A 26,802-nucleotide genomic window follows, 5' to 3' on the forward strand; every position below is an offset into this window, starting at 1 on the left:
GCGTGATACCCCAACAAGCGGCCTGAGGGTCTGTGCATGGGGCCCCCTTCCTCTGCACGGGGGGTCAGCAGCTGTGACAGGGACCCGCGCAGGCTGGACCCCGAGGCTGTGGTCAGGGGCTGGCCACCCCCAGGGACAGGCTGGAGGTGGCAGGTCCCCCTGCTCCCGGCGCTGTGTCCCCTGGGCTCCCTCTTACCTCCCGCTGTGGGGACCCCAGAGCTGTGCTTTGACCCACAAGCGGGCGGGGCCGCGGAGACCAGACCTGCACGCCCCCTTCCCAGCCCGGCTCCCTCGGGTGTTGACCCTGAGCCACGGCGCCCCGCTGGACGGACACCAGCGGCCGCCGGACGTCTGCGGCCTCCCGCCGCCAGAGGCCGCTGCAGGCGCCGAGCAGGCGCCGCGGCCCCTCTCGCCTCTCCGCCCGCCCGCCTGCCCCCGCAGCCTATTTTGCTTCCGGTTCCCCCGGAAGTGGGCTGGCGGAGACCGACTTCCGATTCCGGAGCGGCGGCTGTGGCGGCCGCGGAGCGCTGAGGACCCGGGAGCGCTCGCGCGGGGATCGCGGCTGCCGGCGACCCCGACCCTCCCGGCGGTTCTGAGCGGCGCCCGCGCGGCCCCTTCGGACTCGCTCCTCCCGGCGGGGCCCGGCGGCCGCCAGCGCGAGGCCCCGGGCGGCCGGGAGCGAATGAATGAGGGAGCGGCGAGCGGGCGCCCGGCGCTGCTGCCTCCCGGGGACGGCGCGGCGGCGCGATGAACCGCGCCAAGGCCCCCGCCGTGCGCAGGCCCAGCGCCGCGGCCAAGACGTCAGGTGCGCTCCGGCGCGGGCGGCGCCGCGGGCCCCGGGAGGGTCGAGGCCGGGCCCCGGGAGGCTGCTCGCCCGCTTCCGCCGGTCCCGGGCCGCAGGAGGCCGACCGCAGCCGGCTGGGCCTCGACCCTCCCGGGGCCCGCCGCACGCCAGCTGTGCGGCCGGGGGCGCGTTGCCCAGCCTCTTTGTGCCCGGTGGTCCTAGCCTGTGCCCGGGCCGCGTCGGTGCCCATCGCCGGCGCGCGCGCGTGAGGGCGGCCCGGTTGGCAGTTGGCACCGTGGCTGTCCGCGTCCGCCGGGGACCTCTGGGTGGCTGGTGTCTCCCTGAGCTTTGTTGGGTCCCCTCTGGGGTCTCGGGAGGTTGGAGGCCGTCGCTACGGTCTCGCTCCTCCACAGCCCCCGTGTGAAGGCGCACGTTTCCCCGCCTCCCTCCCGCTGCAGGGCACCCTCCTCCGGGGGACTTCATCGCTCTGGGCTCAAAGGGTCAGGCCAGCGACTCGAAAACGGCGTCCGCCCTGCTGAAGCCTGCGCCGTCCGGCCTGCCTTCCGAGCGCAAGAGGGATGCTGCCGCCGCCGCCCTGGCTGGAGCCTCGGCCCTGCCCGGTCTCACCAAACGCCCCAAACTGCCCTCCACACCCCCTCTGAGTGCCCTGGGGCGCCTGGCTGAGGCTGCGGTGGCAGAAAAGCGCGCTATCTCTCCCTCGATTAAAGAGCCATCTGTGGTTCCCATTGAAGGTAAAGTTGGTCCCTGGACTTCCTCCCCACAGGTGCAGGTTCTTGGAGAACGGGGGGCAGCGTCCCTTACTTCATTTGTGCTTCCGAATTTGGGGGCAGCGTGAGGAATGCAACCAGGGCAGGGGCACAGCCCGGCAGGGCCTGGGGCCTGGGCACTAAGCTGCTGCGGCCACGTAGCGGAAGCACGCGTGGACACTGGGCATGATATTCCTAGAGCCTCGGTGGCGTCTCTGTGAGGCTGGCTCCTAAGTCAGGCAGAGCCAGCCTGTGGCTGGGTCACTGGAAGGGGCCGTACAATCCCATCGCTTTGCTGTCCACGGTCTTTCCTCTAGAGGGGCTGGTGGGAGTCAGTGCCGTCCTGGAGGCCAGGAGCGGTTCATTCCTCCATCCACTTGTCTGTGACAGGCTCTGTTGTGGGCACTGAGGATAAACGGTGATTGAGGACCAGGCCCTGCCCTCAGGGCTGTGGTCCTGGTGAGTCCCTGTCCCTGCCTGGGATGAGGCGGTTGGCCCCCTTTCCTCCCCAGTCACTGACAGTGAGCTGGTTCCCTCCCTCCTTTTTCTTTCTTTTTCCTTTTTAAATTTTAAGATATATCTTTATTGACTTCAGAAAGAGGAAGGGAGAGGGAAAGATAGAAACCTCTTTGATCAGCTGCCTCCTGCGTGCCCCCTGCTGGGGATCGAACCTGAAACCCAGGCCTGTGCCCTGACCCAGAATCGAACCTAAATCTCCTGGATCCTAGGCCGAGGCTCCACTGCTAAGCCACACCTGCCAGGCTCTTTTTACTTTTAATTCAACATTAAAGGAAACTGCAAGACTCCTCCCTAATCCTGTCATTTACTGAAGAAGCCTTCAATTCTGCACTCAACCTGCCCTGCTTTCCTGCCTCATGTCCCCATTGATCATTCCTGGTGGCTCCATGATGTCCCTAGGTCAGATCTGTTAAATATCAAAACGCTCCCAGACGCTGGGCATCTAGGGACACACCGATAGCTTAGGGAGAGGGGAGACTCGCTAGGAAGCTGTAATGTGACGTTGCGCCTTGATGGAGGGGTGAGATTTCACAGGCACTCAAGGTGCTGGAGAGGAAACTGCTAAGCGGAGACCTGTGTCCTGTAGCTGGAACTACTCTCGGAACAGGGGAGGCCTGGGTGGCACACAGTGGTCAGAACCGAGGCTGGCAACTAGGGGAGAGGCCTGTGCTTGACTAGGGACCCTGGGTGCCTGCAGGGTGGAGGACACAACTGGTACTGTGCTTTAGAAACGAGTTAGGCAGCAACTGCCCCTGACCTTGACCTTTGGGTCAGGGTCCTTACCTGGGCCACTCAAGTGGGGGAAGCCAGAGCATCCACGACCTCAGCTACTGCCTGAGCTTCATTGATTTTCTTTTCTTAGCATCACCTGTGAAAGGTGGTTATTGAAAACACTGAATGATAGCGTACTTTACAAACATTCTTAGCAAAATGGAAAAGGCTGCATTTGGTTGTTGACAGTGTCTGGCGTTTAGAATGCCTTTAAGGCAGGACCTTCTGTAATCCAGTCCATCCTTCTTGTCCTTTGGCTTTCGTCCCTGGCACTAGAAAGTAGTCAGTAACTACTGGTGCAGTTAACTTATAAATTAGTAAAAACACCTCTCTCCATATGTTTGTATACTGAAAAGTACAATCTTAAAAAAGTCTTGGCCAAAGAAGACATAACAGAAATGAGAAAATACCCAGAACTGAACCATAAATGCAGCACAAAGAACACGTGGTGGAGCTGAAGCACTTCTGAGAGTGGCTTTAGAGAAGCAGTACCAGTGTTAGGGACCGTCATGAGCTAAATTTGCAGCTGAGGAAGGTAAGAGAACAAATGGATAAGACCAAAGGAAGTGGAGAGAAGGAAAGGCTGAAGAGCAAGGGGAGGCGTCACAGGGAGGTCAGGACCAACGGGCTCCCTGCAGAGACCACTGGAACAGTTAAACCTGTGTGAGGAGGAGGCAGGTGAGAAAACAGCGTGAGGGACAGACCACCAAAGGAGCGGCCGCCACTGAAAAGAGTAAGGCTCTGAATGGCATTGTGCCAATTAATTTGAAAACTTAGAACAAATTGACCAATTTGTAGAAAAATAAGTGTGTTGCCAGACCCCTCTGGGTTAGCCGTGTGGGAGGCAGTGAGAGAGGTCAGGAGGTGGCTGGTGCAGCACTTAAGGCCATGAGGCACTGTGCCTGTGCGTGGCCATCACTGTCTAGTTCGTTCCCATGTATCTTGGAGCACTTGCCCTGCTCACACCTTGGCTGGCTTGGCTGTTCTTGGAGCTCCCTGATGGCCAGCTGAGGTATAGCTTGAGACCCATGCTTGCCGAGTTTCTGATGGGTGCTCTGTCGCGTGGCTTTGAGGACCTGATGGGCAGCCTCTCTGTGGCCACCTGCTCTGATGGCCCTCCTGCCTTGTAGTCCCGCCCCCAGCGCTGCTGGATGAGATCGAGGCTGCTGAGCTGGAAGGCAACGATGACAGGATCGAGGGCGTGCTGTGTGGGGCTGTGAAGCAGCTGAAGGTCACGCGGGCCAAGCCCGACAGCACCCTCTATCTGAGCCTCATGTACCTGGCCAAGATCAAGCCCAACATCTTCGCCACAGAGGGTGTCATTGAGGTGAGGGCTGGGTGGAGCACGGGCCGGTGCTGCTTCTCCCTGCCGGGCAAGGCTACCTTGGCAACATGGGTCGTCTCTTGCAGGCGCTTTGCAGCCTTCTGCGGCGGGATGCCTCCATCAACTTCAAGGCCAAGGGGAACAGCTTGGTGTCAGTGCTGGCCTGCAGCCTCCTCATGGCTGCCTACGAGGAAGACGAGAACTGGCCGGAGATCTTTGTCAAGGTGGGTCCCGCCCAGAGTCTCAGGGCAGAATGCCCTGGGTGAGAGTGACTCCTGGACCCGGGGCGGGGGAGAAGCAAACAGCGTTCTCTCAGAGGGTGGCTGTCCAATGGCCGCAGACAGCTTGTCTCCTGCACGGGGCACTGGGGAGGACTTCCTGGGAGCCCTGCTTCGGACAGCTGGCAGCATTCGGGGAAGCACTTGTCTTCTTCCCATGGCCTAGCCCTCGTGCAACCAAGGGTAGGCAGAAGTGAGCTGCCCACAGGGGCCTGGACTTCAGCCACTGTCCCTGGCAGGTGTACATCGAAGACTCCCTGGGGGAGCGGATCTGGGTGGACAGCCCACACTGCAAGGCATTCGTGGACAATATCCAGACGGCATTTAACACCAGGATGCCCCCCAGGAGCATGCTCCTACAGGGGGAGGCAGGACGCAGTGGAGGGGACCTTAGTGCTGGTGAGAGAAGCTGGGCTCTCAGGCAGTGGAGGGAAGGGGTGTTTTCAGTGGAAGGGGTGGTGGGGGTCCCTCCTTCCAGGGAGCACAACATTAGGGGAGCAGATGCTTGTGGGATGGGTGGGTGCGTGTGTCCACGAAGCCCTTATCTGCAGGGAGCAGCCCTCACCCCTCCCTCACTGAGGAAGAAGACAGCCAGACAGAGCTCCTGATTGCTGAGGAGAAGCTGAGCCCCGAGCAGGAGGGCCAGCTCATGCCCAGGTAGGCATGCAGCCCAGGCCCAGCTAGTGAGGCCGTGTGTGTGGCAGGGAGGCAGTCGGTGGGCTCAGTCAGGAGAGCCTCCCTCCTTCTTTCTTCCTCCCCCCTCTGGTCTAGGTATGAAGACCTCACGGAGAGTGTGGAGGAGTATGTTCTGGACATGCTACGGGACCAGCTCAATCGGCGCCAGCCCATTGACAATGTCTCGCGGAACCTCCTACGGCTCCTCACCTCCACCTGTGGCTACAAGGAAGTGCGGCTGATGACAGTGCAGAAGCTGGAGATGTGGCTGCAGAACCCCAAGGTGAGGACAGCACACAGGCCACCCTCCTGGGCCCAGCCTGTTGCTGAGGCTGTTGGGCTGATGGGGTGATTGGCCTTGCTGCAGCTGACCCGGCCGGCCCAGGACCTGCTGATGTCTGTGTGCATGAACTGTAGCACGCACGGCGCTGAGGACATGGATGTCATCTCCCACCTGATCAAGATCCGCCTCAAGCCCAAAGTTCTCCTCAACCACTACATGCTTTGTATCAGGTGCGGCTGGCAGTGCTGCAGAGGCGGACTTCGGAGGCGGGAGGCGGGAGGGTCTCCAGGGGTGGCCTGGCCAGTGACCCATTTGCTTGGGTCATTCTAGGGAGCTGCTGAATGCACACAAGGACAACTTGGGCACCACCATCAAGTTTGTGATTTTCAATGAACTTTCCAATGCGCGGAACCCAAACAACATGCAGATCCTCTACACGGTGCTGCAGCACAGCTCGGAGCTGGCTCCTAAGGTAGAGTTGGATGCCTGGTAGCTTTGCGGTCATGTGGCTGGCGCTCACCAGGGGCGCTGGGTGCAGCTGTACCACAGGCCTGGGACTCCCCCACTGGACTGGGTTGGAGAGTAGTGCATGGCGTCATCTATGATACTGGTGTTTAGAGAGGCCGGGGTGGTCCCAAACTGCGTGGGAGATGCACTGGAAGGGGTGGTGGCTGTGCCAGTGCGCTGGGGACACTGGAATTTGACTTGCATTCAGCTCCAGAGGGTCTCGCAGGTGTCTCTGCTGCCCTCCTGGCACTGACCTTGGGGCCTGGCAATGAGTCTCGTGTATTCAGCGTCCCTTCTGAAGAGGTCTGAGAACGGCATTCCTGTTATTAACAAAAGCTAGGTTTTTCAACTTGGTTGTATATAAAATGTGAAGGTCGACCTGTGTGCCAGTCCTCACAGCTGCCCTGTGCCATCCTATAGACCAGCGTGTTAGGAGGGGTGGACCTGCTTTCTGCTTGGAGGTGGGTGTGGCGGGGCTGAGCCAGTATGCTCATCCCTAGGGCTGGGTAGTCCCCAGCCAGTGTCTGTTGGTTAATCTGTCCCCTCATTTACCAAGGACTAGCCCCCCACAGGCCAGCTGCCAGGAGGGCTGAGTAAGAAGCAGCGCTGCTCTCAGACCCTGGGACAGGGAACGGGCAGGCTCGCGCCTGCTGTCTGGGAATGGCTTGGTCAGATCTGTGCTGGGCATGCACTCACATACCCGGTTGTGCTTTGGGAAAGGCGGGGCAGCTTGTCCTGGAAGGGCTCTGGGACGGCTCCTTGCAGGACCGAGCAAGGCCCCGACGGCAGGCCTGTGGTGGGACAGGAGCTGGTGGTGAGCTGTCTGCATGGTCTCTCTGCCCAGTTCCTGGCGATGGTGTTCCAGGACCTGCTGACCAATAAGGACGACTACCTGCGGGCCTCGCGGGCCCTGCTGCGCGAGATCATCAAACAGACCAAGCACGAGATCAACTTCCAGGCCTTCTGCCTCGGGCTCATGCAGGAACGCAAGGAGCCCCAGTACCTGGACATGGAATTCAAGGTGTGCACTCCCCCTCAGCACGCAGGGGACATGCGGGCTCCCCACTCTACTCCTGCTTGCTGCCTCTCGTTCCGTGTGTAGTGTGCTGGGCCGAGTGGTTGGTGCCCACATGTGCAGCAGCCAGTCCCAGAGGGCAGTGGGCTCCATCCTGAGAGAGGACCAGGGAAGGCTGGCCAGGTGTCCCCAGGGGAGCCAGCATCCTCTGGGTTGGATGTGGAAGTGGGGACAGAATGGTAACTGGTGGAGCCAGGGAAGCCCAGGGGACAGTGAGCAGGGAGCCCAGGTGATGCCGACGGCATGGGCTGGGCTATCTGCTCTGGGTAGGTTTTAGGGGGATGGGTGGAGGGAGGTGGTGCTGAAGAGCAGGGATTGGGGCAGGCTGTGGATGGTGTCAAATGCCATGCAGGCAGGTTGGCGTACGGCCCCATGTGGTGGCATGCTTCTCTGGGGCTGGGGCTCTGTCCAGCTCTGTTAGCTGAACCTCCTTCCTGTGGCCTGACCTGGCCTTGCTGCCCATAGGCTCTTAGTCCCAGGACAACCTCCTGCCTGGCTCTCTCCTGGCACAGGGTTCCCTGGCACCGTTTGGACCCAGCATCCTGTTTAGCTGCTCGTGTGGTGGAGGGCCTGGGCGAGGCCTTGGGTGCAAATGGTGTACCGGGCTGTGCTTACAGGAGCGGTTTGTGGTGCACATCACAGACGTGCTGGCCGTGTCCATGATGCTGGGTATCACGGCCCAGGTGAAGGAGGCCGGCATTGCCTGGGACAAAGGAGAGAAGAAGAGTAAGCATTGGCCAGGCCAGGCTGCTCGGGTCCGGGTCGGAGACAGCAGGGCCCTGGTCGGGCTGCAGTGGTAACCTGTGGCTGCCGGCCCTCCCCAGGGCCCAGGCCTCCCTCCCTATGCCGGTCTTGACCTGGACCCCAGGAAGCACTTGTTGCCGCGAGCTGCCGTGCAGGCGTGCAGATAACCCCGCTTGTCCCTTTCAGACCTTGAGGTGCTGCGCTCTTTCCAGAACCAGATCGCTGCGATCCAGCGGGATGCGGTCTGGTGGCTCCACACCGTTGTCCCCTCCATCAGCAAACTGGCCCCCAAGGACTACGTGCACTGGTGCGGCCCGGGTCGTGCTGCCAGATGGCGCTGGGAGGGACAGGCCACCACTTCCCAGTCTCCCCACGCAGGAGTCTGTTCCATGGATGTGGCCACTGCCTGACACCAGTCTTCTAGGAACCAGAGGAGCCAGTGGCAGCAGCAGTCCCTTATGCTGCTGACACTGGGTCACCCTGTGCTGTCACAACCTCAGGCAGACCTACCCCAGACGGGTGGAGGTGGGGTCCTGTATGCCTGGGGTTGGGGCGTATAAAGACCATCCTGCCACCTGCCACCCCTGCAGGCCTTGTTGGGGATTTGCTCGAGGCTCTCGAGAAGGTGCCGGGAGAGTCATAGGCCCTAGGAAATGGCCATCCTCTGAGCCTGTGGGAGATGGTCTGGGAGGAGAGGGTCCCCTGGGCACTGCCCCTGACGGCCCTGTCTGCTTCCTGCAGCCTCCACAAGGTACTCTTTACAGAGCAGCCAGAGACTTACTACAAGTGGGACAACTGGCCGCCCGAGAGTGACCGCAAGTGAGCTCCTATGTGCTCGTGTGGGTGGGAGTCTGTTCCAGGAAGAGTCCACACTGTCCCTGTCCCCCTGCCACTGGATCCTATGTGTCACCTTCACTCCCAGAGATTGAACACCAGCTCGGTGGGACTTTCCAGCTCCCCACCTCTGGTCACTCCCCAAACTACTGTTCTCTCCTTCCAAAAGGCTGCACACACATGTCCTCCCACCTTGGCCAGTGTCATGGCTCCACCTCCCCCAGCCCAGGGTCACCCTGCCCCAAGCATCCCACTTTCCGGTTTCTGCTCTGCAGACCAGCTTGCTCATCTCACCCTCTTCTCCTGTTAGTGTGGTGGGCTGGGGGTTGTGACTGGCCTGCCTGCCTCCTGGCTCTTGAGTCCCCCAAGGGCTGGACACCTTCTCACGTCCCTCCCTAGGATGGTTAGCCTTGTCCAGAGAGGCATTGGGAACAAGTGACCTGGACGAGGGTGGGTGGCAGCCCCTCTGGCCTGTGGCACTTGGCTAAGGGATCACCTGTGGCCTGGCTGGTCCCCTGAGCCCAGTCTCTCCCTGGTCTGCCCACAGCTTCTTCCTACGCCTGTGCTCTGAGGTGCCCATTTTGGAGGACACGCTGATGCGCATCCTGGTCATCGGGCTGTCCCGTGAGCTCCCACTTGGCCCCGCGGACGCCATGGAGCTTGCTGACCACCTGGTGAAGCGAGCTGCAGCCGTGCAGGCAGACGGTAAGGGTCCCTCAGGGCTTTTCCCTGGCCCAGCAGGTGACGGTCACCTGCCACCTCGCCATGGGTTCTCTCATGGTCAGTTCCTCCTGTGCTCGCTGGGCTGTCTCCAGCAGTGCTGCTTCCTCTCTGGACCAGCTCAGATGTCACCAAGTGAAAGCTTGCCTCAGTTTCCCCAGGCCAGCTCAACAGCTGCTCCCACCTCCTCGCTGGGGGTGCTGGTGGCATTTCATCTCCTGCCTGTTGCAGTCTTAGTCTTCCCCTCCCTCCTGGCTTTGGAGAGGAAGGCCGGTCTTCTCGCTCTGGGATCTGTGGCCTGAACCCTGTGCCTTGGTGTCCACTGACGGGCCCTGGACCTTGCATTTCAGACGTGGATGTGCTGAAGGTGGAGAGGGTGCAGCTGCTCGATGCTGTGCTGAACCTGTGCACCTACCACCACCCGGAGAACATCCAGCTGCCCCCGGGGTGAGACCATCGCCCGTGCCTGCCTCCCAGGACTTCCTCTCTCTCCTGCTCTGAGGATCCCGTCCATAGCTACCGCTCCCTCCACTTGCCCACGGGGCTAAAGTGCTGCCTGCCCCACAGGATGGCTCAGCTTGTCCGCAGACACCTGTGAGGCCAGCCTGCGGGGGTGACAGGGCCGCTCTCCTGCCGTCCTCGGTTTCAGTGGCTCTTGTCTTTTCTTTGGTGTCTCGTGTTCTCCTTTCCCGTGTTCAATACACACACACTGTTTTTGAACAACGGTGAGCTTGAGCTCTGTTTTCTTAACCCCTTTATTGAGAGAACTCACAGATGCTTCACTTGTTTAAAGTTCATGGCTTAGTGTTTTTATTATTTTTTAAATTCTCACCTAAGGATATATTTCCATTGCTTTTCAGAGGGGGTAAGGGAGAGAGAAAGAGAAAGAGAGGGAGACATTGATATGAGAGAAACACATTTATTTGTTGCCTCCCACATGTACCCTGACCCAAACAGGCCAGGGATCAAGCCTGCAACTGAGGTACGTGCCCTTGGCCAGGGTTGAACCTGGGACCCTTTAGTCCGTGGGCTGACGCTCTAACCACTGAGATAAACCAGCCAGAGCAAAGTTTGTGGCTCAGTTTTTTCAGCATGTTCCCAGAGTTGAGCCTCCATCACCACCCCTGGATTTTAGAACACTGCCCCCAACAGACACTGAGGCACACACCCAGCATTACAAACTTTAAAGCAGTTGCTGGTTAGCCAGTACCTGAGTTGTGCTAGTGCCACCCTGGCCTGGATCGGTTCTTGTCACTGACCCCAGTGCGGCTGAGGCCAAGCTGTCAACATCATTGCATTTCAGGTATCAGCCTCCCAACCTCGCCATCTCCACCCTCTACTGGAAGGCATGGCCCCTCCTGCTGGTTGTTGCCGCATTCAACCCAGAGAACATTGGTGAGCCCCTCTGGCCAGCATGGTCATCTGGGCTGGGTGTTGGTATCTCTTCCTTTGGGCATCCTGCTTATCAGGACCTGGAGTAGAGCCTGGTGGGGGGCTGGACAATGAGCTGGGAAGAGGGGCCCTAGGTGCCAGTGGGTGGCCAAGCTGGGGTGCTATGTCCTGGCTGCCACCTGCTGTCTCCTTGCCCTCTAGGCCTGGCCGCCTGGGAGGAGTACCCGACGCTAAAGATGCTCATGGAAATGGTGATGACCAAGTACGTTGGCTTGCCTGCTGAGGAGACAGGCCTCCCGAGGGCAGCTGGCCCGTCCACGTCAGGAAGCAGAGCCCAGGCCGGGCTCATGGATGCTTGGGAGTGTCAGCGAGCTGCTTCCTGGGCTCCTGTGACTTGGGGCCTCATGTTTCTAAATTTGAGTCTCCCCTTGTCGCAGGGGGTGGGGCAGGCCCCAAGGCTATAAGAGTCATCCTGGGGGCACTTGTGTCAGACTGGCGGGTTGTGTGATGAGAGACGGGAGGAATCAGGAACTGGACTGGATGAGGCAGGTGGAGAGAGAGCCACCTGGGAGCCCGACAGGTGACCCACTTCTACGTCCGGCAGGCTCGGCTCAGCCTGAGTGCCGGGCGTGGCTGGTGTGACTGTGCCTCACATGTTCCTCAGTGAGCCCGGAAAGCGCTGGTGCCCTGATGGGGCCAGTGTGTGCACGTGTGAGGCTCTGGTGCAAGTGGCCCAGGAGGGAGACATGGCTCTATGCACTCCTTGAAGGGCTGCCCTGTGCCTGACAGCAGACTGCAGCCTGAGGACAGGACTGAGACCAGTGGGCATCACAGGAGGGTAGGCTAGATTGTAGGATGCGTGAGAGGAGATAGCTTGTGCTTCTGGGAGCTGCGAGTCTGCCTTGGGCCCTGTGAATTAGGGCCGCCTGCCTGTGGGAAAGGTTACAGCCTAGAGTGTCTTAGGCCACAGCTCGGTCCAGGATTTTGGCACTGGGGCCTGATCTTCGGGAGGGCAGCACGCTGTTGTGTGCAGGGAGTACCTATAGCCAAGGGAGAGCTCTGAAGAACCTGGGGCTCCCTCACAGACCTCTGGCTTTGATGGCCCACCGGGGCTTCCCAAAGCAGCCTGATGGCTGAAGCTGGACACCAGTGCCCCCATTTGCATGGTGACCAGCTCCTCCCTCTGGCCCTCAGTAACTACTCCTACCCCCCGTGCACCCTAACGGACGAGGAGACCCGCACAGAGATGCTGAACCGGGAGCTGCAAATCTCCCAGCGGGAGAAGCAGGAGATCCTGGCATTCGAGGGGCACCTGGCGGCTGCGTCCACCAAGCAGACCATCACCGAGAGCAGCAGCCTCCTCCTGTCTCAGCTCACCAGCCTGGACCCCCAGTATGAGCCACGCCCGAGGCCCCAGCCTGGGATGAGGGTGGGGTGGGGTGGGGTGGCCGGAGGAGCAGCCCCTGAGACAGGCCGCTGTCCCAGGTCCTCATGGAGCTGGCCTCAGGTGAGGCTGAGGGCAGATAGCAGCTGGGGTAGGAAGGGGTCCCTGGGCCACTGGGAGGAAGAGGGGGAGCCTCTCAGGTGGGCAGCAGGCAGTTCCCATCCCTCCCTCACCTCTGCTGTCCTTAGCTCTGGGTGTGCATCTTCTAACTGGCATGTCCTCTGGGACTTTCAGAGGGCCCCCCCGGAGGCCACCCCCCCACATCCTGGACCAAGTGAAAAGCCTCAACCAGTCCCTCCGCCTTGGGCACCTGCTGTGTCGGAGTAGAAACCCAGATTTCCTGCTCAACATCATCCAGAGGCAGGCGAGTGCCGCGGGCTCGAGGCTGGGGCGGGCGGGCACCTGCCAGAGGTGCCGGGCCGGCACTAAATGAGACCATAGCCGGAAGAGGGCCGCACGGGGCTGTGCCTTCCTGTCAGCCCAATGGACAGAACTGTGCTGTACCCAAGGGTGTGGGCTGATGGGCCGGGGGCAGGGCCGAGAAGGGTCTAAGGCAGGAGTTGCTGAGGTCGCTGTCCCCTGCCAGGCCTCGTCGCAGTCCATGCCCTGGCTGGCTGACCTGGTGCAGGCCAGCGAGGGCTCCCTGGATGTGCTTCCGGTACAGTGCCTGTGCGAGTTCCTGCTGCATGATGCCGCCGACGACGCCACCTCCGGGGAGGAGGAGGAGGAGGGTGGGAGCAAGGAGCAGAAGGCCAGGAAGCGGCAGGTGGGTGCCCTGGTTCCGCCCCTGCCCCCTCCTGCCCGCTGCTGCCCCCACCCCTGCCCTAGCCTACCTTGAGGTCCCCTTGTCTGCAGAGGCAGCAGAAGCAGCAGCAGCTACTGGGCCGCCTGCAGGACCTGCTGCTGGGCCCCAAGGCCGATGAGCAGACCACGTGCGAGGTGCTGGACTACTTCCTGCGGCGCCTTGGCTCCTCACAGGTGGCCTCCAGGGTGCTGGCCATGAAGGTGAGTTGGGCAGCCAGTCTGTAGTCCCTGCGCACTCTGCTCCTGGCACCGCTCTCCTTGTAGGCAGGTGACCGTTTCCCCACCCAGCTCTTTCCTGACTGGTTTTCACACACCAGAGGGACAGTGCTGATGACATTTGTCAGAACCGGCCTCTGCCCTCTTGTGGTGTCCTGCCGGGGTAGCTTAGAAACCTGCAGTGCATGTGTCAGCGGGAGCAGCTCTGACAGTACAGGATGCAGCGTCTGTCACCTGGCAGCCTGCGTGCTCCCTGGGCTTCAGGAACCTGTTCCACTGGCCTCCACCCATCGGGGTGCACTGGGGAGTCATGGTGTGGAGGCCCAGCTCAGCCCGCCTGTCTGCTTGCAGGGCCTGTCCCTGGTACTGTCAGAGGGCAGCCTGCGGGATGGGGAAGAGAAGGAGCCCCCGGCGGAGGAGGACTCTGCGGACGCAGAGACGCTGCAGGGCTACCAGTGGCTGCTGCGCGACTTGCCCAGGCTGCCCCTGTTCCACAGCGTCAGCGCCTCCACAGCCCTGGCGCTGCAGCAGGCCATTCACATGGAGACCGACCCACAGACCATCAGCGCCTATCTGGTCTACCTGTCCCAGCACACGCCCGTGGAGGAGCAGGGCCAGCACAGTGATCTGGCGCTGGTGAGGAGTGCCGGGCCAGCAGCGCTGTCCCTTGGGTGGGAGGCTCTGAGCTCCCAGCTTCCTTCTTGGTGACCTTCTGTCCAGGCCAGGCATCGAGGGCAGGAGGATCAGGTGCCACTTGGTGCCAGACTAGTCTCTGTCCCCAAGGCCTGGCTGCCCTTGTGGCTCTGGGCTCTGAGCCACGTCCAGGTGTTCTGCGTTGTGTTCCTGCTGGGGAGGGAGCCCACTTTCTCCGTGTCTGCTCCTTTCTGGCCGGCTTTCTTCCACCTTGCTTTCCCGTGGGCTTGCTATGGCCCAGTGACCACATGGATCCCTGCGAGGGGAGGGGTTAAATGGGCCTGCACAGAGAGCGGGGCCTTCGGGTGGGCTCCTCCTGCCTGGGACCCCACCCCTGTGGGGCTGGAGCTTTTGCCACGGGGTCCAGTATGTAGGTGTGCAGCCTTCCCCTTGGGGTCCTGTCGCTCTCTGGGTGGTGTGAGCAGATCCTCTCCGTGCCAAGCAGGTGGTAATGGCCACGTGAGCTGCCAGGCTGTGCCCTCTCCAGGGAGTCTGTCGTTCCCCTTGCCTTGACCCTCCCAGCCTGGTTGGCATTTCATGTCCTTGTGTGTCTGAGGTGCAGACGCCCCTCCACCGCCGTGGGCTCCATGCTGCTCATGGTTGTGCTCTCGGTTGGGCATGTGGCGTGCTGAGCACGGTGCAGTGCCCAGGGCAGCCTCTTGGGTGCGCTGGCTCATGGGCTGTTGGCTGGTGTGAGAGGAGGCCCCTGACGTGCTTGTCCCCAGGACGTGGCCCGGCTCATCGTGGAGCGCTCCACCATCATGTCCCACCTCTTCTCCAAGCGCTCCTGCAGCGCAGAGTCAGATGCTGTGCTGGCCGCGTTGCTCTCCATCTTCTCTCGCTACGTCAGGCGCATGCGCAAGAGCAAGGAGGGGGAGGAGGTGTACAGCTGGGTAAGGCACTGCCCTGTCCTGCTCACGGAGCCCCGTCCCACCCACAGCACCCCAGCCCCTCATGTTGTCCTCTCCCCACAGTCAGAGTCTCAGGACCAGGTCTTCTTGCGCTGGACCAGCGGGGAGACGGCCACCATGCACATCCTGGTGGTGCACGCCATGGTCATCCTGCTGACACTGGGGCCACCCCGCGGTGAGCAGCCTGCAGGCCGTGGGAGGGCGGCTCCGGGTCTGTCCCAGGCAGGCTTGCTGCTTTACGTAGGAAGAGCTGAGCCCACTTTGAGCAAGCAGAGTGAGAGGGGCCTTGCCCAGCCCTCCTGGGTTCCCCTGGAGGTAGATTGGGAGTCCTCCCTGCCTGTCCGGAGAGTTCTGGGGGAGCACCCAGCGTCCTCCACGCAATGGGACCTCGGATGGACAGGCTGTGGCTCCTCCCTGTCCACTACCTGCTGTCCTGTCATCATGAGGTTCCCATGGGCAGTGCCCCAACACCCTCCTGTGCCTCCACCTCCTTGCTCTCAACCCACCGGGAAATCTCTTGGTTCCTCATGGTTGACAGTCCACATTCCCCCAAAGCCCTGGTTTTCGCGGGCGAGATGAAGCAGCACTCCTTCCTCCTGGCCGTCGATCTCAGGGCCAGGGCTCCTCAACGGAGGGCTTGGGAAAGACCTTGTGGCGCTGTCACTGCTGCTGACTCTGTTGTCTCTCCAGAAGCTGGTGACGAGGAATTCCAAGCTCTGCTGGACATCTGGTTCCCAGAGAAGAAGCCCCTGCCCACGGCCTTCCTGGTGGACACGTCCGAGGAGGCGCTGCTCCTGCCCGACTGGCTGAAGCTGCGCATGATCCGCTCTGAGGTCCCTCGCCTGGTAGATGCAGGTATGGGCTGGTCTGGGGGGGGGGGGGTGGACCAGGCCCATGCACCTTACCTCAGGTGTGAGGCTGAGGGCCCGACATGAACAGTGAGTGCGGACGACAGAGTTGCCTGGGAGCTTAGGGAAGGGAAGGGCTGGGCCTCGCTTGGTTCTGGAAGGATGTCAAACGGGGATACGCTTGGAGGAGTCTGGACTCCTGAGGAGGCAGGAACCACTGATGGTTCTAGGGAGCTCAGAGCCAATAGGAAAGAAGCCACGGCTTACACACAGCTGTGGAGTGAGCCGCTGCACCTGAAGCTGCCTCCCAGGGCAGGGGGGCCTGGGTCAGCCAAGGGTGCTCACTGAGTAAGCACGGCCTCAGCCCTGCAGGACCTGGAGCCCCAGCAGCTGCTGCTGTTCGTGCAGTCCTTCGGCATCCCTGTGTCCAGCATGAGCAAGCTTCTCCAGTACTTGGACCAGGCTGTGGCCCATGACCCCCAGACCCTGGAACAGAACATTATGGACAAGAGTAAGGGCCATGGGTCTGCACTGGTTGGTCAGCACCAGGACCTGGCGAGTGCAGCCCAGGGTTTGGTATCTGAGGGGACAAGGGGGAGGGGGCCTGGAGCTCCGAGCAGGGGGTGGAAGCTGAGGTAGTTGGGAGAGGCAAGGCCATCACTGCCCATCCAAGCCAGCCTAGGCATCCGCACACCTTCGGGGGGGCCCAGCACTGCCTGCTCCTGCTGAAAGGCCGAGCAGGTGGTTCCTGGAGTCTCGGGGAAGCCCTGCTCCTGTTGGCCGATGTTCACCCCCAGCTTCTGTTCACAGACTACATGGCTCACCTGGTCGAGGTTCAGCACGAGCGAGGAGCGTCCGGAGGCCAGACCTTCCACTCCCTGCTCACGGCCTCCCTGCCCCCTCGGCGAGGTACCAGCCTGGCCCATCCTAGATGCAGGGGAAGTAGTTGCTGCCTGCCAGTGTCTGGGCTCCTGCCCCAAGGCCTGCATGGCCTGCAAGCCTGTGCTCCTCTCCGGGCAGGAGGCTTCTGGGTGAGGCCGGCCTGTTTGCCTAGTCCCGGTTGAGACTAGCTGGGGATTTTTCAGTTGACACCTGTTCTCTTTCCCTACAGACAGTACAGAGGCACCAAAACCCAAAAGCAGCCCAGAGCCATCTCTGGGCCAGGGTAGGATCCGGGCCATGACTCAGGTGCGAGTCCTTGGCCCCGAGGACGACTTGGCCAGCATGCTCCTGCAGGTACTGCCATGGCCGCCTGGGATAGCCCTACAGAAGCTGGGTCCTCCCCAGCTGTCCTGGGTCTCCTCCTGCCCAGGGGAGGGGCTTTACTCTGAGACTCCACTTCGAGGTTGAGAGAGGCTTCTGGGGCCGGCCACTGGTCAGAACCCTGGCATTTGTTTTCAGAGTTAGTTCCTACTCTGACAAAGAGCAATTTAACCACTCTTTGTCTCAGTTTTCTACTCCGTAAAATCAGGCTCAGAGTAGTGCCCACCTCAGGGCTTGCACAGGCCTGCTCACATGCATCTCTAGGAAGACCCTGCCCCCTGCACGCCCCTGCATCTCCACTTCCTGAGGCCAGGCCCTGTTGTTCAAGGAGGGGCTGAGGTGGCAGGGTTTGGGCTCACTGTGCTCTCTCTCTCCCAAGGTGGGGTCCCCACGCAGGCCCCAGTCCTCCCTGAGTGGAGAGCCTTACGGGGACCAGACAGTCCCCAGCACAGGCCTCTGGCCAACGAGGGGGTAGTGGTGGTGATGGGCTCAGAGTGAGAGGGTTGAGGGTCGCCTTTCTGCCACATTTGTGCTGACAACTGCCCTTCCTCTGCCCAGGTCTTCCCACTGAGCCCCGGCCCACGGTGGCAGATCTCCAGTGCCCGCCCTATTGCCCTAGCACTGCAGCAGGCCCTGGGCCAGGAGCTGGCACGAGTGCGCCAGGGGAGCCCCGAGGTCACAGGTGTTGCTGTGCGCCTGCTGCAGGCCATGGCCTCCCTGCTGAGTTCCCCGCACGGCGGAGCCCTGGTGGTGTCCATGCAGCGGAGCCACTTCCTGGCCTGCCCTCTGCTGCGTCTGCTAGGCCAGTACCAGGTAGGCCTGTCACATGCGGAGGGAGGGAGGGAGCTGCTCCTCGTGGGGCTGGGATGAGTTCTGCCCTTGCTGGGAAGTATCCAGCCAGCCAGGTGAGGGGTGGTTTCCGCGTGTGTCTGCCACTTAGCTGCACTGATTTACCAGTTGCCTGACTTACTTAGTTTTACGTGAGAGTGTGTTTTGTCATTTGTATCTCTGCATGTTGCAATTAATCTTTTTCTTGGACCACATGGAGGTAAGTTGCAAACAGCTGGCGCCTCCCCCACAGTTCAGATGTCATCTGAGGTCATGGAACCATGGGGGGAGCTTGAGAGGATGTGACCATGTCCTGGGCCACAGCCCTGGGTGGGCCCTCCAACCACTGTGGCCATTACTACATTGTCCCCACAGCGCTGTGCGCCCCAAGACACTGGCTTCTCATCGCTACTCCTCAAAGTACTCATGCAGATGTTGCAGTGGCTGGACAGCCCAGGCGGGGAGGCCGGGCCCCTGCAGGCCCAGCTCAAGCTGCTTGCTACTCAGCACTCTGCCCGGCGCAGGATCAGTGACGGTGAGGGGCAGGATGGATGGCGAAGGGCGGGCAGGGCCGGGGAGGTGGGCAGGATGGACGGCAGCCAGACCCTCCCGGCAGGTCGGAGTTGTCTGTGATCCGTTGGGGGTGTGGCACCCTTGTTAGCACAGATGGGGCTGTGTGCTCGGATCTGTGGGCCCTGGATTGGCATCTGTGTGGACATGGCCAAGTGGCATGGGATTTGGGAGAGGTTCCCAGGGAGGGAAGTACACGTGGGACCCTAGGGGCGTTGGCAGTTTGGGGACTCTCCGGACAGGACAGACTGACCGAAGTGAGGGGTAGAGGGCCAGCCCAGGCCAGCCGGTCATACAGACATGTCCCTGCAGTGCGCAGTGGGTTCCTGCACCTGGCGGACGCCCTGGCATTCCGTGGGGACATGGAGGTGGTCAGCTCCACTGTCCGGGCCCTCGTTGCTACCCTCAGGTCTGGGGAGAAGTGTGGAGTGGAACCCGAGCTCGTCAGCAAAGGTACCCGGGGCCTGGGCCTATGAGGACTCCCACCCTGCCTCCCCACACAGGGGCCCTCAGCCCAGTGAGCCATGCCCTGTGGCTACCCCAGCCCTTGCCTGGGCTCTGCTGAGGGGTTTGTGCACAGGATGAATCCACACCTGCTGCTGACCAGCTCGTCCCACAGTCTCTCTTTATCCCAAGGCAGGTCCCCAAGCTGCCACCCACTGCTGGCCAGCCTGGGCCTGAGCACACCTGGCACTGTTGGCAGGGGATGGGGGACCATCTCTCCCAGAGTCAGGTGATCTGAGTGCCACCCGGCTTCCTCCTGAGCTGGAGTGACACATGGCCTTCTGTCCCCCCCACAGTCCTGCGGGGTCTGATTGAGGTGAGGTCGCCTCACCTGGAGGAGCTGCTAACAGTGTTCTTCTCTGCCGCCTCCGCCTTCCCGGCCTCCAGGCCCATCATGGTGGTGAGCTCCCTGCTGCTGCAGAAGGAGGAAGAGCCCCCGGCCACAGGCAGGCAGGACGCTGACGGCAGCAGGTGAGCTGGTGGGGCCGCAACCCGCCTGGTGGGCAGCTCTGGCTGGCATCTCTGAGCACTCCCCTCCCCTCCTTTTCAGCCTGGAGGCCATGCGGCTGGGACCTTGCTCGGGTCTCTTGGTGGACTGGCTGGAGATGCTGGACCCCGAGGTGATCAGCAGCTGCCCTGACCTGCAGCAGAGGCTCCTTTTCTCCTGGAGCAAGGTGGGCTGTGTACCGAAGACTATGGCCACCAGTAGTCCTGGCCACTCTGGGGCCCTGTGTCTGCCCATAGAATCCTGGGCCCAATCCTCATCTTCCCAGATGGGTCCCATGTCCCCTGTAAGCCAGTTATACCAGCTGGATCTGGTTGCTGGGGCACCCAGCTAGGCATAGGATAGGTGCTTTGTGGGCCTAGGTGCTCACAACAGGGACCAGCGGGGCCACACTAACAGATGGGGAGTGGAGCCTGGTGCTGCTGATGAGGAGGGACTGGTCCTCCGAGCTCTGGTGTTGGGCCCTGAGGTGGGGGTGTGGCCTCTGTGGTGCCGTCTGTCCAGAGCGCTGGAAAGCATGAACGTGACCTGGGAGGATCTGGGAGCCACGTGCTCACTCTCAGGCCTGTGCCCTTGGTAGCGCCATGGCTGTTCCTACTCTGGTAAATCTGAACGGCCCCAGGGCCACGCTGTCCTAGAGAAAACCAGCAGGCCAAGAGCAGGATGTTGACTGGTTGGTTCTGTCACCTTTGCTCATGTGTGTTCCCTGTTTCTGAGGAGTCGGTTCAGCTCAGCACACGTGTCTTCTGCAGAGTGGCTGCCGGGCCTGGTGCTCAGGCAGCCACTGTCCTTCCTTGAAAGGCCCTGTTCCTGTGCTCCCTGTGGCTCCGGCAGGGACCATCCAGGCAAAGGGACCATTCCTTTCTCTCCAGGGCAAAGGTCAGCCGGGCCCCCAGGTGCCCTCTTTCCGACCCTACCTCCTGGCCCTCCTCACGCACCAGTCCAACTGGTCCACACTGCACCAGTGTATCCGTGTCCTGCTGGGCAAGAACCGGGAGCACAGGTGAGCCCCTGGCCTCCCTACCTGCCCCAAAGTTGCTCAGGCAGCCCAGCAGTGATGGTGGCACTGAAGGCCCTCAGGTATCTGACCCAGCATCCTTACTCCTCCTACTTCCTTGGGCCCCTGGGGCTCACTGGGCCACCCACTGGGGCTCTTCTTGCCCAGCCCTTGTTGCCCCTTTGCCCCAGGATGGGGGGCCCTTCAGTGGGCATTGCCTCAATAGGGTACGGGGCATTGCCTCAATAGGGTACAGAGCACGCCTGGCCCAGTGTTCCTTTTCTGGGTGACCACCAGGGCAGACAGCAAGGGCATGTCCACCGTCCTAGGATCATGTCAACAGCTGTCAATCCACACTGGGCCCAGGGGCACCAAGAGGCCCTCTGTGTGGCTGGCAAGGCTAGGGGGTGGGCAGGGCCAGCGTGTGGTAGGGAGCGATCAGGCAGGACAGGGCCACCATGTCCTATAGCCACTGACCTGCACTCTTAAGCTCTCTGTGACCTAAACGTGTCCTCACAGGGAGCCTCTCACTGCCGCCTTTCTGCCCCACACCTCCACTTTTTACCCTGTGCCCAGAAACAGGTAGCCTCACACTCAACTGGGGCTCCTTGCTTCCCCCCAGGTTTGACCCTTCAGCTTCTCTGGACTTCCTCTGGGCCTGCATCCACGTGCCTCGGATCTGGCAGGGAAGGGACCAGCGCACCCCTCAGGCAGGTCTTCGGGTGCACCCCGCCTGCAGCGTGGGGTGACCTGTGCACGAGCTGTCGGTCTGTCCAGGGCAACTGACTGGAGGTGCCTGTTGCAGAAGCGGCGGGAGGAGCTGGTGTTGCGCGTCCAGGCCCCCGAGCTCCTTGGCCTGGTGGAGCTGATCCTGGCGGAGGCCGAGACCAGGAGCCAGGATGGGGACACTGCTGCCTGCAGCCTCCTCCAGGCCCGGCTGCCCCTGCTGCTCAGCTGCTGCCGTGGAGATGACGACAGCATCAGGAAGGTTACAGCTCACCTGACAGGCTGCATCCAGCAGTGGGGTGACAGGTGAGGGTGTGACACGGGATCAGGAGCTCCACCCAACCCCTTGTTGATGGGACCCGAGCTGATGTGAGCCTAGGACTCGGCTCCTGTTGGCAGGAGGGTGCCCGGCCCTCACCCATTGTTTTATAGCCGCTTTACCCCATTACCGCCCTGTCTCTCCCAGCGTGCCCGGCCAGCGCTGCCAGGACCTGCTTGTGCAGCTCTACCTGCAGCGTCCAGAGCTCCGTGTGCATGCACCCGAGGTCCTGCTGCACAGCGTGGCTGCCACCGCCAGCAGCATCTGCAAGGTGAGGCCAACACCGAGCTCATGGCTTCCATCTGTTGCTTCTGAGGTGAAACCCAAACTAGGAGACAGAGAAACACACTTTCTCAGATTTAAAAACGAAAGGAACCTGGTGTGAGGCGGTGTCATGTTTGGGTGGCCTGTGCTTGTGGGACCTTGGGGAGGGGATGGTCTTGGAAAAGGCTTTGCTCCTTAAAAAGTCCTCTGGGTGTGGAGCAGAGAAGAGCAAGTGTCTTCCTGCGTCCCCTGGTTTCCTTGATAAGGGACCACTGGCACAGGAGTGTGGTGCACGTGGAAGGTTTGACGTGTGCCCTGAAACCACCCACAGCCAGTGAGCATGTCCGTCACCCCAAGGTGCTCCCTGCCCCCAGTCGTCCCTGTCACCACCACTCTCTCTGCACCTTAGCTTGCACTTTCTGGAGTCTTGTCAACAGACTCATGCAGGTGTCCCATGGGTGGGCATCTGTCGCTCAGCGTGGTTACTTTGAGACCCACACATGCCGCAGCGTGCATGGCTGGTGTGTTTCTTTCCGTGGCTGCATGGCTTCTGCTGTGGGCCAGGCCCACCTGCTTGTCATCCATCTCTAGTGGGCCCTGCGGAGGCACCTGCCTCCACTTCTCTTGCTGGGTGGGGCCCTCTGCACCCATGTTCTTGTGCAGTGAGGGAGTTGCTTTTTCCTGATCGGTTTCTTTCCATTTCTGTTTCCCTGATGTTTCACAAGGTTGATTGTACTTTACGTACAATACTGGCTTTTCCCCACTCATTAGATCATTTTGGCAAAAGTGGGAGGTTTTGTTTTGTGTAGAGGGGTTGACTCCAAATAGTGTGTGTGTGTTTGTCTGGAAACCTGGCTACACCCTGTTCACTTGCAGAAGTGCCAGGGAGAGTGGAGGGAAAGTTTCTCTGGGTCAGTGCATGGCCTGCCTGGGCCTGGAGGAGGGGACCTTGGCCCCAGAGACCCGCTCACAGCCCCAGTGTGCCCTGTCACAGCCCCTTCAGGGTGGCAGCAGGCTCTGGGGGACAGGTGACATGTGAAGGCTGCAGCAGCCCCAGCCTCTGACCACCCCCCCTCCTCCCAGCTGGACGTGCTCACGCACCGCTTCATCACCCTTCTCGCCGACACCAGCGACTCCCGAGCATCCGAGAACCGCGTGGCCGATGCCAACATGGCCTGTCGGAAGTTGGCTGTGGCTCACCCTATTCTGCTGCTCAGGTACCACCCACCGCTTGGGGCTTCTGGGCACAGCTCCAGGCAGAGGCCCTCCTGCCCTACCCCGAGGGGTTGCTCTGGGAGTGCTCAGCCCGGCCTCCACTCCAGATGGCTGTGCAAGACGGGTCTGGGCTGACAGCTGATATGGGCAAGTGCACAGCCTGGCCAGGCTCTGACAGCCCAGCAGCTGGGCCTCGGGAGGGGCCAGGGCACCCAGGAGAGGACTGTTGCCATATCGCCTCCTCACCCACCTGGGACCAGGCGGTGTGGGCCCTGACCCACCAATCGGGGTGGGTGTTTCAGCACTTTCGGCATGGTGTGCATGTCCACGTGTTGGGTGGTCAGGACCACCAAGCACTCTGCCCATCTCCAGGCACCTGCCCATGATTGCCGCTCTCCTGCACGGCCGCACCCACCTCAACTTCCAGGAGTTCCGGCAGCAGAACCACCTGACCTTCTTCCTGCACGTGCTGGGGGTGCTGGAGCTGCTGCAGCCACAGGTCTTCCAGAGCGAGCACCAGGGGGCGCTGTGGGACTGCCTGCTCTCCTTCATCCGCTTGCTTCTGGTGGGTGCCGCCCCTCACCCTCACCCTCACCCTCACCCTCACCCTCACCCTCATCCTCTGCCCTCGCCCCCAGCCTGGGCGGTGGGGTCGTGACCCAGGCAGGGGCCTGTGCCCTTGTCCTTGCCCCTCCCCCATGCCCTCAGCCAGCTGCCCTCACAGCTCTGAAACCGCTCCCCATTCAGCGCAGCCCAGCTGCTCCCATGGCCCTGGCCAGGCCCATCTCACCAGGACAGGCGGGTCCTCTGCACCCACTGTGCCTCTGCTGACCCTACGACCCTGTGGTCATGGCTCTATTTGGTGGTTCCCTATCTGCACTGGGAGGTCATGAAGGACAGGGCCCTTTTGACCCTTGGGACCCTTAACGTAGTGCCCAGTGGCCAGCAGGTGGTGGTGGCATTGGTAGTGCCCAGGGTCCTTTGTGAGGCTCCCGGAGGCGGCGTGGCCAGATGGGGCGTTCGGGCTCTGAGCTCCTCATTGCACTGCTGCTGTTTGCAGAACTACAGGAAGTCCTCCCGCCACCTGGCCCCCTTCCTCAACAAGTTCGTGCAGTTCACCCACAAGTACATCACCTGCAACGCCCCAGCCGCCATCGCCTTCCTGCAGAAGCACTCGGATGCACTTCAGTGAGTGTGCGCGCATCCGTGCGGCTGCACAGGGAGGGCTACTCAGCCCGGCTGCCTCCTGAGTGTCCGGGCCCCGCCCACATCCCCTCCTAGTACCTCCCCACCCTGTTCCCCCCCACCTGGAGCATAGTCCTCACGGTACCCTGTGCTCTCCCCAGCGACCTGTCCTTCGACAGCAGTGACCTGGTGATGCTCAAGTCCCTCCTTGCAGGACTGAGCCTGCCTAGCAGGGACGGCAGAACTGACCAAGGCCTGGATGAGGAGGGAGAGGGTGAGTGGGCCCCAGGTTCTGCTGGGAAGGGGCTGCAGGTTTGGCTTTCCCCAGCAGCACCACAGTCCTCGGGACTGTCCCAGGTACCCCTGGGCATTGTTGTCCCTGGCCAGTGGCACATGCAGGCAGCACCCTGTTCCTCCATGGGACCTGGCTGAGTCCCCACTGTTCTGTTGTTTTTTCCATCCTGTGATCCTTATGCCCAATAGTGATCTGCACCTGCAGGCAGGGCCATTGGTACTCCCACGTCCAGCCAACAACTGGAGGGGTTAGTGAGTGAGTGGCAGAAGCCCGCAGGGCCAAGTGGCGTGAAGCCCGGTGGGCGTGAGTGGCTCTCCGAAATCCGTGGAGCACTTAGCACAGAGTCCAGCACTCAGGCGCCTTTGTTGAACGCCTGCTATGTGCCAGGTGAGCACAGGGAGGGAAAGAGCAGGTGACAGGCACTCCCCGTGCTGCTTGTTTCATCAAACTTACTGAGCGCCCATGGGCACCAGGTAACCTGCTCAGCCGGGGTGGTGGCCACACCTTCTGAGTCCTGTGTGATCCCTGCTGGGGCAGGGATGACCCAGGTTTGCACCCACGTATCCTGTAGCCTTGATGTTGAGTGTTTCCTGTTGCTCCCCCTGGCAGACCTTCGTGGTCTGCAGCCAATAGCACTGGTTTCCTGTCTTCCAGATGAAAGCTCAGCTGGCTCCCTGCCCCTGGTCAGCGTCTCCCTCTTCACCCCTCTGACCGCAGCTGAAATGGCCCCCTACATGAAGAGACTTTCCAGGGGCCAGACTGTCGAGGGTGAGTCTGGGAACCAGGGTCCCGCAGGCTCTCCCAGCAGGGCATCTGGAAAAGCAGGCTAGGGGCACCTGAGGAGCCTGGTACAGGTGCAGATTCTGTCTCATATCTGGAGAAGGGTCTTGGGGAGGGGTGTGCACCTCTGAACGCTTCCCAGTCCACCAGCACCATGCTTGGGGGTCGCTGGCCAAGCAGAATTACGAAGCTAGTGGAACTCGATGCTTTCCACCCTGAGGTGCTGCTGGGGGGTCCTGGGCCACTTCAAGCACTAAGGACACTGCAAAAGGTCCCAGGAGGTGTGGGAGCCAGTGTTCTGATGGGCCACGCTGTACCCAAGAGCCCACAGAAGCTGGACCAGGGACCACCCAGGGCTTCCTGTGCTGCTCTCGACCTGTCCCTGCCTGGCGGGTGGGACAAGGCACAGCCAGGCCGAGGTCCTACTACAGCAGCTCCAGCCCTCAGTCACTCCTCTGCCTGTCTCAGATTTGCTGGAGGTCCTGAGCGACATAGACGAGATGTCCCGGCGGAGACCTGAGATCCTGGGATTCTTCTCTGTGAGTGAGCTGGGGGCTCAGAGGGCGGACTCTGCTGCCCGCATGTCAGCCGCCTCTTACTGGGGTACATGAAGCCCGTGCCCTGTGCCCACATTCCAGAGGCCGGGATGGAGAAGCCTTCAGGGGTGGGGGTAGCACGTGTCTGAACCTGGCCCCTCCACATGCTCACAGTTGATCATGGACCAAGGCAGGGCTGCTGCTCTGCTCTGGGCTGGAACTTGCTGATGGAGTGCTCCCTGCCCGTGGGCCTGAGGTCCCAGAGCTGTCTAGGGACCGGGGAGGGAGCTTGGGGAATAGGGTTCCCTGCTGTTGTCTTTGTCGTTGTACTAGCTGTCAGGATGTGGAGATCCTAAGGGCTGAGGGCTTGCACCCTGGACAGCAAGGCTGCCCAGTCACACGCCACCCTACCCTACAGACCAACCTGCAGCGGCTCATGAGCTCCGAGGAGGAGTCGTGCCGTAGCCTGGCCTTCAGCCTGGCCCTGCGCTCCATCCAGAACAACCCCAGGTGAGCACGTGTGCAGCAGGGCCTGGCCATGGGGCTCAGGTGGGGTCTTGAGCCCTGGGCCATATTGGGTATGGAGAGGAGGTGCCCACTCAGCGCCTGCTTTTTCCAGCATCGCAGCCGACTTCTTGCCCACATTCATGTACTGTCTGGGTAGCCGGGACTTTGAGGTGGTGCAGACAGCCCTCAGGAACCTGCCCGAGTACACCCTCCTCTGCCAAGGTGAGTGCGGCCCACCTGCCCTGGTGCCTGTACTCTGGAGCCCTTGGTCCCCGTGGCGCCTCCTGAGGGTCCTGTCTCCCACAGAGCACGCGGCCGTGCTGCTGCACCGGGCCTTTCTGGTGGGCATGTACGGCCAGGTGGACACCAGCGCCCAGATCTCTGAAGCCTTGAGGATCCTGCACATGGAGGCAGTGATGTGAGCCTGCACAGTCGACTGCACGCCAGTCCTGTCCCCTGGCGCATTTGCTAGGGTCCTTGGCCCAGCCCGGGAGGCCTCCAGTTCACTGGTCTCCTGTGGGGAGGGGGAGGGTGCCAAGCTGCCCGAGGCTGGGTGGAGGCAGCACTCAGCCCATGGTCAGGGCTCCAGCCAGCAGCTGAGGTTGGGGGTGCGGTCTACCTGACACTGCCCTGCTTGCAATGATAGGGCCCCAGCCCAGCTGGGAGGAGATTGTTCCATGGCAGGGGGCAGGTTTTGAATGAAACTTTCTAAACTCAGT

At 61.5% G+C, this 26,802-nt stretch overlaps 1 protein-coding gene across 2 annotated transcripts; it reads left to right on the forward strand.

Moving 5' to 3' along the window:
- Positions 1 to 539: 539 nt before the first annotated feature.
- INTS1 (integrator complex subunit 1) lies at positions 540 to 26,802 on the forward strand. Of its 2 annotated transcripts, none has more exons than XM_087817041.1 (46): positions 540 to 805; positions 1,243 to 1,536; positions 3,972 to 4,168; positions 4,252 to 4,389; positions 4,683 to 4,842; positions 4,995 to 5,100; positions 5,215 to 5,401; positions 5,486 to 5,631; positions 5,732 to 5,873; positions 6,753 to 6,929; positions 7,601 to 7,709; positions 7,914 to 8,034; positions 8,469 to 8,546; positions 9,109 to 9,266; positions 9,632 to 9,728; positions 10,585 to 10,676; positions 10,875 to 10,935; positions 11,868 to 12,065; positions 12,352 to 12,481; positions 12,704 to 12,883; positions 12,973 to 13,122; positions 13,489 to 13,773; positions 14,556 to 14,723; positions 14,805 to 14,916; positions 15,432 to 15,596; positions 15,954 to 16,100; positions 16,400 to 16,498; positions 16,701 to 16,825; positions 17,411 to 17,665; positions 18,056 to 18,215; positions 18,563 to 18,703; positions 19,051 to 19,225; positions 19,305 to 19,428; positions 20,132 to 20,262; positions 20,879 to 20,966; positions 21,062 to 21,288; positions 21,449 to 21,572; positions 22,649 to 22,782; positions 23,153 to 23,345; positions 23,841 to 23,968; positions 24,127 to 24,239; positions 24,915 to 25,028; positions 25,509 to 25,579; positions 25,995 to 26,086; positions 26,196 to 26,305; positions 26,390 to 26,802. In XM_087817041.1, exons 1-46 carry the CDS (start codon positions 748 to 750, stop codon positions 26,503 to 26,505), a joined length of 6,576 nt encoding a protein of 2,191 aa, XP_087673167.1. In that variant the 5' UTR covers positions 540 to 747; the 3' UTR covers positions 26,506 to 26,802. The 2 variants fall into 2 exon arrangements, with proteins under 2 accessions (XP_087673167.1, XP_087673168.1); XM_087817042.1 differs by having other exon boundaries at positions 15,435 to 15,596.

Source organism: Miniopterus natalensis, chromosome 4 (assembly GCF_054644295.1).
Source record: "Miniopterus natalensis isolate mMinNat1 chromosome 4, mMinNat1.hap1, whole genome shotgun sequence".
NCBI classification, from domain to species: domain Eukaryota; kingdom Metazoa; phylum Chordata; class Mammalia; order Chiroptera; family Miniopteridae; genus Miniopterus; species Miniopterus natalensis.